The 12,883-nt window shown below is 46.6% G+C and overlaps 1 protein-coding gene across 5 annotated transcripts in view; it reads right to left on the bottom strand.

Annotated features, from left to right (window-relative positions):
• LOC135394417 (uncharacterized) overlaps positions 1-12,883 on the bottom strand; it is a 208,611-nt gene that overhangs the window by 43,187 nt on the left and 152,541 nt on the right. For 3 of the 5 annotated variants that reach the window (XM_064625149.1, XM_064625150.1, XM_064625147.1), the window contains one exon: positions 7,945-7,998. The exons of 1 other annotated variant lie outside the window; for it this stretch is intronic. In XM_064625149.1, coding sequence (XP_064481219.1) covers positions 7,945-7,998 — 54 coding nt within the window. Of the gene's footprint in view, positions 1-7,023; positions 7,163-7,944; positions 7,999-12,883 lie in introns of those variants that run through there. One more of the 5 variants, XM_064625151.1, reaches the window with a different exon arrangement.

The raw sequence follows: 12,883 nt of genomic DNA on the forward strand, positions 1-12,883 counted from the left end.
GCTTTTATAATGAAAAAGTTAATTATTGAAAATTATTTAAGGCATTGCCTTAGGAGTTTTCTAATGCCCTCCTAAGGAGTGCCCTTCAGCCCATACTATAATGCGATTTCACCTCGGAAAAAGTGATATATATATATATATATTTAAAAAATATGTTCGCATTTAGCTGGGACACCCTGTATATATACTATATTTGTTGATTAATATTCACGCACTGTCACCTTTGAGTATTTTCGGTGATTTTGCCGCATGCATGCGTGATTCATTCAGAAATATTCCTACATTCCTTGAGGTAGTGCAATAAAAAAAAAGAAAACAAAAACACCGTGTCACGCCGTTACGTTTCATTGCACATCGACATTCCTAAGTCATATGAAATTGCGTTTGGAACCCTTTGGGCTTGGACCATTTATTCAAGAAGAATAGCCTTTCCAAAAGTAAACCCCCGTCACACTGGCAGAACCTGAACAATGACGGACAGAAGAGCGTCCCTTGGCCAGCAAACTTCGTAGCCTCTATCCCCCGCGGTGACCTGAAAAACTTTCGTTTCACCCGGGATTTTCCATTCTGCCGCGGGGCTCCACGTGGAGAGGACATCAAGCATAGCGCGCGATTCACCATGGCATTTGCATTCCTCCTGGTCAAGCGTCACAGATTTGTCGTTTTAATTAGCTTTGGTATATTGGGTTGCGTTAGCTGTTTAGCTCACTGTACTTTGCTGAGGAAATGGTTGTGCTCGCAGACTCATACTATCCGGAAACTATCGGGAACGTTCTTTTTTTTTTTTTTTTCCACAGCGAAAGTTCGATAAAGCCCGTCGGATGCTTGGAGAAATTCAGTTGATCGACCAAGTTACGTGACAGCGCGAGCGAGTCAGCACATTAAGGAAGATATTGCTAAACTCGAACAATATGCAGGTGAGTACGCGCTGCGATTTTTGTTTTGTTCTTGTTGTTTTTCATACCGGTGTTTCTCTTGTACTAAACCTCTTTACGGAACTAGATGGTCTGCTGAGTAACGCCAGGAGGTTTGTGCGAAACCTACAAAAAATTGTAGGGGTTGAATGCAGCTCTCCAAGCACGCAAGGAACGCAGTCTTCCACACAGTCTGCCTTCCAGAACATGGCGGCCTGACACACATCATCCTCGGGTGATTCTAACATGTCGACAGACAGATGGCAACTCAAGTACGCCGGCACCGAGGAAGAGGTATGATCGTGTTATTTGTAACCGGATTTTGAATTCATCTGTCGAATTTAAGCATATTCACGTACACCTTCATTGTGGCACTCATCATTGGGTCAGGCATAATTGTCCCATATTGCGTCATTTCTGGAGTACGTCTGGCATGGAGAGCCACAGCTCGTCAAGTCGACGGACACGCGGCTCCGTGAGCTTCCAGAGAATGGTGAATGAAGCTGATTCCGACAAATGTAAATTAATTACACTGCTGCTTTTGAATAAATGCAAATCGTATACTCACACATTTCCTACTCCTGTTGAAACGGCTTATAGCACTCGGTGTGATAGTGCAACATGTTGAACATAGTGCTCTGACCCTGGGGTTCAGACTGGGGTTTAAACTGACTGAATCAGGTTATTATCCGATATTGGCACGGATCTGTTCACGGAACGATCAGGGATAGGTTGTGGCGGCCCGTGTGTGATGACGAAGACGTGCCTCTGCTGCCACGCGCTACGGCGCTGGCACGGCAGTTCTACCGGCACCGTCCTAGCGTGAGGCCACGACCATCTGCCCGCTGGGACATTCCATCATCGCCGGTCAGGACTCATGTAGAGGGACACCACCTCCTCTACATTTGGTGACCCGAACAACGAACACCATGTTCGGCATAATTCGGCCAAGCACCATCCCAAATTACTGCAAGCCCACCTCCGAAAGTACGGTGCAACGTTCTACCGAGGAACCGCTAGGCGACGACGTCAATTCACCGCGGCTCCACTCATCGCAACGCACGGCCGCGCAACACCATGGTTCTACCCAGCTCGCTCATCTACTCAGCTCGCATCGCCATGGTCTCTCACTCTGCGTCACGTCGCCACATGCTTCGCGATGGCACCCCTCGGGCTTTCACCAGCGGCACCTTCACGAGCATCACGCTCCCATACCGGTCGCAGTACGCCGCTGCGGCTGCATGGCCCCATCCTCATCGTCATGCCAGTCCCAAGAACCCTGCCCGCCTTGCCTTCCCACCAGGCTTCGATATAGACTGCTGGCAGCCCATCCAGTGGCGCTCAAGAGGCACCGGGACCAACGTTCCACCGGGGACCCGCACGGAGGCCACCGAGTGCTACTCCCGGTCTCCACGTGCTTCACGATGGTCCTCCCCGGCACTCTCCGTGGTGACAACACTACGAGCTCAACGCTCACGAACCGGTCGCGGTTCTGTCGCCCCACTCTCTTATCACTTCGGCCTACATGCATGCTCTCCGCTTTGGCCCGCCCCTGGAACCCTCCCGGCCAGCTCTTGTCCGCACCGTTCAGCCCGCCACTTCTGCCCACTCATCACAAGACGCAAGACCAGCCGTCCCTGTACTGCGTGTCGCCCGTCTTCCTCCTCTTCCTGTATCGATGCGGAATCTCAACCGCCAGCTCTACACCGCTCCGCGTCTGAGGGGGGGAGTGATGTGGCGGCCCGTGTGTGATGACGAAGACGTGCCTCTGCTGCCACGCGCTACGGCGCTGGCACGGCAGTTCTACCGGCACCGTCCTAGCGTGAGGCCACGACCATCTGCCCGCTGGGACATTCCATCATCGCCGGTCAGGACTCATGTAGAGGGACACCACCTCCTCTACAAGGTCACGCTTTGATCAAGCGATATTCAGGGGATAATACAAGTTTGATCCGGGTTATACCACCTCTAATCCGGATATGATAAAATTTTGAATGAACTTATGTCAAAATTTTATTAGGAGCCGCTCAATTTCCTGATAAGTGATCTGAATCATGTTTTTATCAAAGGCCAGTCAGGAGGTGATGCAATTTCAATCCAGGCTTTCCGATTTACAATCCGGATTTGACAACATTTTGAATACAGCTTTATCAAAATTTTATCACGCGCTGATCAGTGATCCGGATCCATTTAGGAATCAAGCCGGATCGGACATCCGGGATCAGGCCCGGATTCCAGTTTGATTCCGGAATTTTCGTACGGGAATAGACCAGCCGGGGATGTCAACCATATAGAGCTCGTTAGCGTGTACCTTGTGCATTTTAGGAAGTGAATAGAAACGACCTGCGCCGGTGTTTGATGTGGTAAGGTATTTGAGGTCATCATGTGTGATGAGCTTTCGTTGGTGGATGTCCTGTATGTTATGGCTTATAAGCGCAGTATACTCCCTTGTTGGGTCGTGATCCAGTTTGAGGCAGTGTTGCGTATTGCCGAGTTGCTTATAAGCTTCAGAAATGTACTTATTTGTGGGCCAGACGACGATACTCCCACACTTATCAGCACGCTTAATAATGATATCATCCCGGTCGGCTAACGTTCGGACGGTGTCACGTTGTGTTTTAGTGAAGTTGTGACCACACGAGCTTTGAGACATACCGGGAAGGTTGTCGTTGCTTACTAGCTTAATGTACTGGTCTAGTGCGGGATCTCGGTCGTGATTTGGTGTCCAAGTTGACGGTAGTCGGAGGTCGTTGTTATTTTCTTCTGTTGTGTCAGCGAAGAATTCTCTAAGGCGTAGCCGTCTCGCAAAGTATGATATGTCCTTGTGGATTTCGCATTCGTTAACAGAATCGAGCGTGGAGCAGAATATTAGCCCCTTAGAGAGGACTTGTAGTTCGTCGCTGGAGATAGTGAGCATGAGATATCTATAACGGTTTTCACGGGGGGGCTCAGTGATGATGCGGGGAGCTGTAATTGTGGTACTGGATGGTTGATCGGCTTCTGCGTGTACTGTGTTAGTGACTCCGGTATTTGTGTCGTTGCTGGGATTAGGTTTTCTGAGGTTTGATTGTTCCTTGTTGGCTAGATCCTGGTCGAGCTGTTGGATGTGTAGTTCCAGAGTGTTTGCCTCCGCGTCGGTGAGACTGATACTGCTTACGTGGTCCTGGATTGTAGCGAGTTGCGCGCGGAACTGTTTTTTTTTTTTTTCTAGAAACGTACGAGACGTGGTGCTAAGGGTTGGTGTCCACTGTAGCCCTAGTTCAGGTGTCAGTTTTCCTAATGGGGGAACTGTTTTGGGGGTGAGGGCTTTAGGTGCTGTGTTGTGTGCCAGGTGGTGGGTGTAGGTCCGTAGATGATGTAGGTATCGGCTGCATTTCTCTATGAGTTTTGGCATTTAGAAAGTTAGGTGACTGCATGGTGGGCTGGTGCTTCGATAGTCAACTTTGTGTCTGTGCAGGTGCTTGTTGGAGTGTTGTCGTTTGCTGTGTATGTATGCGTGGCTGTAGTGGTTGTTGTGGTTCCCTTTCATGCCGTCGTGTGTTTTGGCGTGTTTGCGGTGCTGGCACTTACAGTGTGAGCTGCTTGAGGACGTTGTGTGTGAGCGTTTGTCAGTGCCGGACGGCATCTATGGACCATTAAAGGAGTACAAAGGGCCATCCAAAAAATGTTCTAATATTTCTAGAAACTTACTAGATGTGGTGCTAAGGGTTGGTGTCCACTGTAGCCCTAGTTCGGGTGTCAGTTTTCCTAATGGGGGAACTGTTTTGGGGGTGAGGGCTTTAGGTGCTGTGTTGTGTGCCAGGTGGTGGGTGCAGGTCCGTAGATGATGCAGGTATCGGCTGCATTTCTCTATGAGTTTTGGCATTTAGAAAGTTAGGTGACTGCATGGTGGGCTGGTGCTTGGATAGTCAACTTTGTGTCTGTGCAGGTGCTTGTTGGAGTGTTGTCGTTTGCTGTGTACGTATGCGTGGCTGCAGTGGTTGTTGTGGTTCCCTTTCATGCCGTCGTGTGTTTTGGCGTGTTTGCGGTGCTGGCACTTACAGTGTGAGCTGCTTGAGGACGTTGTGTGTGAGCGTTTGTCAGTGCGGGACGGCATCTATGGACCATTAAAGGAGTACAAAGGGCCATCCAAAAAATGTTCTAATATTTCTAGAAACTTACTAGATGTGGTGCTAAGGGTTGGTGTCCACTGTAGCCCTAGTTCGGGTGTCAGTTTTCCTAATGGGGGAACTGTTTTGGGGGTGAGGGCTTTAGGTGCTGTGTTGTGTGCCAGGTGGTGGGTGCAGGTCCGTAGATGATGCAGGTATCGGCTGCATTTCTCTATGAGTTTTGGCATTTAGAAAGTTAGGTGACTGCATGGTGGGCTGGTGCTTGGATAGTCAACTTTGTGTCTGTGCAGGTGCTTGTTGGAGTGTTGTCGTTTGCTGTGTACGTATGCGTGGCTGCAGTGGTTGTTGTGGTTCCCTTTCATGCCGTCGTGTGTTTTGGCGTGTTTGCGGTGCTGGCACTTACAGTGTGAGCTGCTTGAGGACGTTGTGTGTGAGCGTTTGTCAGTGCGGGACGGCATCTATGTACCATTAAAGGAGTACAGAGGGCCATCCAAAAAAATTTCAGATTAAGACGTCTGATGAAAGTGTGTGTGTCATTTTACCGAATAGCGCGTGTGTGTGGCAATTTGTTTCCCAGAAAAAAACTCGCATAAACATGGCTCCGCGCGTTCACCCTTAACTCGCCACTCCGGGTATGACGAGGAGAAGTATGATGCCACGTCACCGATGACGTTACAGGGGCAACTCGTTCTGGTTCGCTGGTCAGTGGGGGTCAGCGCCCTGTCCATTTGCCAGTTCCCCTGGAGAATTGATGATAGAAGGAGCGGCCGAATCATGACCAAGCCAGGGGCAATGCTTTTTCAGAACCCCGAACAGCCGAGTAGCAGACAACATTTCTCTGGACCAATCAGCGAGCGTGGCCCCTGTAGCGTCAGCGCGAGACGCCAGGCAGAACACAGACTGGTACTGCTCTCCACCGGCATTGCGCACGGTCGCTTTTTGCGGCGTATTTTAAATTCAATTTCGGCGATGATTATGACTCTATGGGGCGAATTAATTCTCATGCTGCATCTTACCGGCCTGCTTAGCAGTTTTATACAAAGAAAACAGGGTGTAAAAAATGACTTCTGTGCTACTTTAAGTGTTTGATGTTATGTGTCATAGCTTGTATTCTTCAGTTTGGAGCGCTCTTGTCCCATCTTCTCCTGAATTGCAATTCGGTCGCTCCTTCCCGCGGATCGCCCGGATACGATAAGTTGTAAAAAGTGCGTCCGCTACTAAACAAACTAACACAAAACTTTCGCCGCAAATTATGCACCGTAGAGAAATCAGAGCATAGGTGAGTCGATGATTCGCTTCAAGGGGACATGCTCATTGAAGCAGTACATGCCTATGAAGCCCATCAAGCGCGGCTACGAGATGTGGACCCGCGCTGACGAAACTGGCTACGTGTAACTAAACGTAGAACCCGACGCAAGGAAACACGAAGGACAAGACGACAAGTTCTTGACGAGACGAGAGACGACAACTTTTCTTGTCCGTCCTATTTCCTTGTCTCGGGTTCTACGTTTAGTTACTATGTACCAGCTCGCCTATGTCTTAGCCCTTTTTCCCTGTCTACGTGTGCCAGTTTCAAATCTACACTGGCAAGTCCGAGAGCCGCAGCACCGAGCAGGGCTTAGGCGAGCGGGTCGTGAAAGACATCACTTGTTCCTACCACGTTTTTTCCCCCGACAATTTCTTTTCCTCTGTGCCTCTTACCGAAGGCCTCACAATACGCCAAATATACGCCAAGGGGACAGTGCGCACAAACAGAAGCTCTTGCCTACTCTCAGTCCTGACGGAAGTATGGAGGGAGGAGTTGTTGACTGGCGGATGTGTCGAGACCACAAGCTACTGACTTTGAAATGGGAAGACAAGAGGTGCGTGACACTGATCATGAACACTCATACGCCCTCGGAAGTGAGGACTGTGAAAAAAAAAAAGCAGAAGGACGGCACAGAAGACGATGTCCCATGCCTCCAGGTCATAATTGGCTACAACAAACACATGGGGTACATAGAAAAGGGAGACATGCTGAAATCCTTGTACGAAATTGACAGCAAAAGCAAGAAATGGTGGCACCGAATTTTTTCATTTCCTTGATGTCAGTCAATGCACATGTTCTCCACAGGAAAACCTTAGCAGGGGAGCCCCCCTCTGAAAGAATTCAGGATGCAGTTAGCACAAGCACAAAAGAAGCGCAAAGTAGAGGTGGCATCATATAAGCCACATGTGCCTCCTGACGTACGCTTTGACAATGTTAGCCAGAGTTCCTCACGAATGTATGCCTTGTGCAGCACAAAAGAAAGTCTCTGCCGCACAAGGTGAATGTGTAAGGCATGCAATATTGCACTGTACCTAAAGTACAGGGCTCTAGAAATTGCTTCTACAATTTCCACACCAAATAATGTAATCTTCACTTTCGAGATAAAAACTGCGCCTATATCGTTAGGTGTGTCTCATTGTATTTTATGCTTCTGCCGCAACTAATAAAAATTGATTTGAAGGAACTTTCTTTTGATGCAGTGTAATGTATTCCGAGGGGAAAAGCAGAATTCCGCCCTTGAAAAGTGAGACATACTCGATAGCATTTTTATGAGCTTGCTGTTTGGTCGTTTCACAATTGTACCACCTGATTCACAGTAGGCTATAGACAATGGGTCGCTGGAAATTCCTTGGGGTGCATACATGATGTGCTCTAAGCTGATGTGCAACATTTGGTATCAAAATCTTATATCAAACTGCACCCATACTTCAAAGGGCTATCGGAGCTTTATAGTGACAGACAAATGGTCGGAGTCTAGATCTGCGACATACTTGAAACAGGAATATAAAACCAAACGAACGATAGAAAACAAAGGAATGACGTCCGCAGAAAAGAAAGGAATTTGGGAGACAGGCGATACGGTGAAGGGCTATTAGGAATGAAAAGAACCCACCTTTACAAACAACAGACTTCCGACGATGACAATGCATACTATTATGATCGTAACCTGGAAAGAAACAAACGGGAAGGATCCTCAGATATGCTCAAATATATGACAAATTTGTTTCCAACGAGTGCGCCAGAGCAATTTTCTTGCCTTCTGTATTGTCTATGTGTTTTCTGTACCAAGAAAAGCATTAGCAAATTTTAGTAGGGCGCTACGGAACACTCGAGGGTAAAATGGGATACTCGTGATGACATAGGAATTACTCCCCCTACCGCCCGTTGCATCACTATCCCCACCTTTACTTACTTTCTTGCCAACTGCTAGGAAGCTTGTCACAATAACAACCTACCATGAAACGAAACACAACTTTATCGATGATCAGAAACAAATATTTTCAATCTATAACACCATGCACGATAAAATTACTGTCATGCATAAACCTGTGGGGTGACATATAGAAAGGTCTATATCTGGTAGTCAAACGGCGCAATGACCACAATTACGAGATTCACGTTGGGGAAAACATCAAGATGTTTCACATCAATATGCTGAAGCAGAACGCTTACTCGAGATGAGGCTCATTCTGCAACGGTGCTAGCCGAAACTGTATTGAAGGGGAAAGAGAACACAGAAATTTCTACTACGATTCTCGTTCAAGAGCAGACGTTTCGTGATGGAAATATCTCTGAGAGTCCTAGACAACAAACAGCAGAGTTAGAGGGATTCAGCAGTTTAAAGTGGGACTCCGCAACAAAATCACCACAGAGGTTGTGGTATATCCGTAACCTTTTGGATGTCAGGAACATGTGTACGAAGTATCTCGTTCCAAAACTGCGCAGATTTTATTCAAACGAATTTACTACGAAGCGAACGCTTCGCCTCTGCGAAGCGAGAGGGCGCTGAAAGCAACACACTGCTGACATCAACCGGCATTGCTTTTCCCGGCGCTGCTTCATTTGACCTGCTCGTGTTTTGGAAGGATACAACATTTTTCCAAAGCGTACTCGCTTCTATCCCGTTACAATCGACGTCATAATGGTCGGCTCAATATGTTGCATGAGTGGTTGCGGCAAGAGATTCGCTACACGACGGAAACGGCAACTACATGGGACGTCCTTTTTTGTTTCCTTCAAAACGCAAGGAAGAATGCAGGTTTCGAAGCAGACGGCAATGCTGGGTGACGTCACGATATCCTCCTCCGGGAGAACAGCCGTAGTATGCAGCTCTGTTTCCTGCTCTTCGCATTTTGGTTTCGGTTTGCTATTGTCGTCGTTTACAAATTAATTATTCGCGTAAAATGAAAGCGAATGTTGTATTCGGTATCGAGGGGCTGGTTCGTGTTCAGTATGATGCTCACCTAATTTTTTTCAAATCCTTGCGAAGTCTCCCTTTAAAGATGCGTTTTCGAACCTGCCAGGTCCCACAGACATTCCGGTGTTCCACTTACGGATAACTGGTTATGTAATTTACTGGTAACCACTTCTCTGTGCCACTTACGGCAGACTATTGAGGACGAAGTAAAACTAATGTTGAAGTTGAGAGTGATTGGAAAGTCTACATGAGAAATTGATGTTCTGAGGCTGTAACACATAGAAAGGACAAATATTGTCCTTTGTATTTGTATATATTTGTCCTTTCTATGTGTTCCAGCCTCAGAACATCAATTTCTCATGTTCAACAGATGCCGCTTGCGTTGATCCCATCGTATGAATGTGTGTATGAGTGAGGAAAATGTAAGAGTGAAAGGGGGATGGGTGAGAGAGTGGTTGGTTTGTCCCTTCAGATGACGCGCCCGTGGAAGTCGCTGGGGAGGTGTGTTAGCTTAGCTCAATTGGTAGAGCCCTGGACCGGTAATCCAGAAAATGTGGGTTCGAGTCCTACAGCTGGCTAACCTTTGACTTTGACTTTGATCAGTGACTTTCATATTTCATCATTAATTTGGAAAGTCTAGAGATACTCTGGTGGTAGTAAAGAAATCTGATGGTTCAAACCGACTCTGTGTAGACGTCTGGAAACTGAATGATATCTTAATTTTCGATGCTGAACCTATCACTCGTGTTGATGAGGTGCTGGTCCTGGTGGGAAGGAGGATATATTTTTCAAAGTTAGATTTGGCTAAAGGGAACTGGCAAGATCCGATGTCGGAAGTGTCTGAGGACCTCGGTCCTCACTGCGAGGCGACTGTGAGGCATTTCACCTCATCACCACCAGCAATGGGATAAAGTATCGCCCCTGGCGATGAAACTCCCAAATTATAATCACAAAATAAAGTTGTTGCACACTAGAATTAATACTGAGGAAAAAGGAAATTATTCATCTACGCCCTGCACAGAATCTTATCCCAATATTGGTGGCACATTGGGAATACCGGTCCAATATTGAACCAGTATTCCCAAGATACAGCCAATATCGGCTTATCATTGGGCATATTGGCCCAATTGTCCCAAGGTTGTGCCACTGACTGATTATTGGCCATATTGGCCCAATATTCCCAAGACCCTGCCAATGTTGCTTCATCATTGGCCATATAGGCACCGTGCGACACCTAAAGGGCAGCGCTGCTCCGTCGCGACAGCGCCACCAGTTGCGGTCTTGGAATTACTCGACGTGATACCACGCCGCTCGTTCTATGCATTCTCAAGTGGAACTGCACTCTTAAAATGAACTTCACTGCATAGCACGCTCCTAGCCAACCATCATCTCGAATTATATCGTTATGTGCCCTGATTTGTTGAAAACGGGAGGCGTACGCTTTTTTTGCATAGATCGAGAAGTTACCCGTCAAAAAGAACTCGTTACAAGTTAAGTTACCGTGTGAAAAATGTAACTAAGTTAATAACGAAGTTCTTCAGCCTGAAATGTAACTCGCAGTTGCAGAGTTACTTAAAAAAGAACGAGTTACTTCCAAGTTACTTCGGACACAAAATAGCACTACAGAGGTGCAGCGCGCATGAGCAGCTGAGTTAGACCTTACGTTGCCTGCGGAGGAGTGTAACACGCTTAGATCGTTTCCGTTTATGTCCAACAGTTCGAACGCTTTGCATCTTACTCCATGTGGGCGCACAATGGTTCTGGTTCATTTCAATGGCAGCGGTTCCTACTTCCTGAAGAGAATGCTGTCATTGATTGAATATCACGCTTTATGGCATAAAATACTATGAAAGAACCGGAGAGAAAGCAAGAAAATATGTGGACGTGGACGTGAGTGAAAAGAGAATTAAAAGTAACTTGGAAGTTAGTTTAAGTTACTTTGGCAAAGTTACCAGAAAAAGGAACGAGTTCCTCTGAAAGTTACCACGGCGCAAAAGTACCGAAAAAAGGAACTTAGTTACAGTAACGAGTTACCTCGAACTCTGCTTTTTTGTGACACTTATGCTTTTCATAATTGTCACAATAAAGGCGTACGCCTCCCATTGTCAACAAATCAGGGCAGATAACGATATCATTCGAGATGATGGTTGGCTAGGAGCGTGCTATGCAGTGAAGTTCATTTTTAAGAGTGTGTAGTTTGCAAGGCGGCCGCCGTAATTAGAAGGGCCGATTTTCGAAGTGCAAATAATGTGGAACCTTTCAGGGCGCGAACGAAGAGAATGGAGACAAACTGCACAGAAGCAACCACCGTATTTGTAATGTATCTAACAGTGCGGAAGGGGATACAGCATACAGCCACTCGCGTCTGTCTGTGTCAAAACACCTGTAAGTGATACGTCGAGAGGATGGTTATTTAATGTCTCACAAAATCCTGGCTTGTTAGCGAAGACTATATAGGTGCATTTCTGTGACTCCAGCCACTTGTAACATCATGTTTTTCACTGAATCTCGTACTCCTTTCGTCCTTTTGGCACATCACTGCGCACATAGCTTCGTCACTGAAATCTACATTGCGCGTCCGTTTTATCCATACACATAAGCACTGACTGAACTGGTCGGAGCGGCGCATCCCAAACTAAAAGTGGATACATTACATTCTGCCGTCCTGCTGTGTGGTAAGTGTCGTCGATACATTTTGCTCTCTATTGCTCATTGCAATTACCATTGAAGCGGGTGTTTCAGATTATATTTTAACTTTAAGTGGAATGCACGAATTAGGGCAGTGAACATTACGCGTTACAATTACAACCAGTACATCCCAGACAGTTCTTTTATGGAAACTGCTAATATAGTGCAGCTGGTGCATTCCACGCCAAGTGGTCCAGCGATGCTGATCGACCATCACCGTTCATTGTTCCAAATCCCACATGTTAGCCTCAAACATCGCCGCGTTCAGACGCTAGAGGGCTCTGAAATTTGCGCTGCGAGCGAAAGCCATACACCATATGGAAGCGTGTCGTGAGCGTTCTACTGCACCGAAGAAGCTCAAAATTTAAACGTGTTTTCTAGAAGGGCATGCGACCTATTGCCCCAGTCTGAGTTGTCCGCCGCAAAATTTAGGATTTGGGAATTCTGGGAAACACCTCAAAACCCAAGTTTGACATTTTGTCCAACTTTGACATTTTTTTTTGTAAAAATAAGTACAGCCTCTAACAAAACAAAATTTTCCAGGTATAAAGTCCATCATGGCTTTTCTTCTAATCAATCTTCTAATATAAAATTCTGAACTCTTTTCTCAGGGGTTTAGGTGTAGTAAAGCAATCTTAAAGTCACGGAAATCCTTGAAAAGTGCATATTTCAGTGAGAAAATTTTCAACGCCGATGAGAAGCTAGAGAGACGTGCTTCACACAAAACTGTAGGAGAACACCTCATTTATGCGTCGAGAAAAAATTAGAAAAGTACTTTTCGTTAAACTTTCGTTCTTATTTATTTATTTATTTTTTTTTTTCGGTGGCATACTTGCGCGTAGGCTCCGCAGCGCAGTCATCGAGTATGAGTGCACCTTCTTCCTGCTCACCTCGAAAAACGTAGTATAAAACTGAAATTATTGCAACAGAAATTCTGGAGACAGTT

Source organism: Ornithodoros turicata, chromosome 5, assembly GCF_037126465.1.
Source record: "Ornithodoros turicata isolate Travis chromosome 5, ASM3712646v1, whole genome shotgun sequence".
Classification (NCBI taxonomy): domain Eukaryota; kingdom Metazoa; phylum Arthropoda; class Arachnida; order Ixodida; family Argasidae; genus Ornithodoros; species Ornithodoros turicata.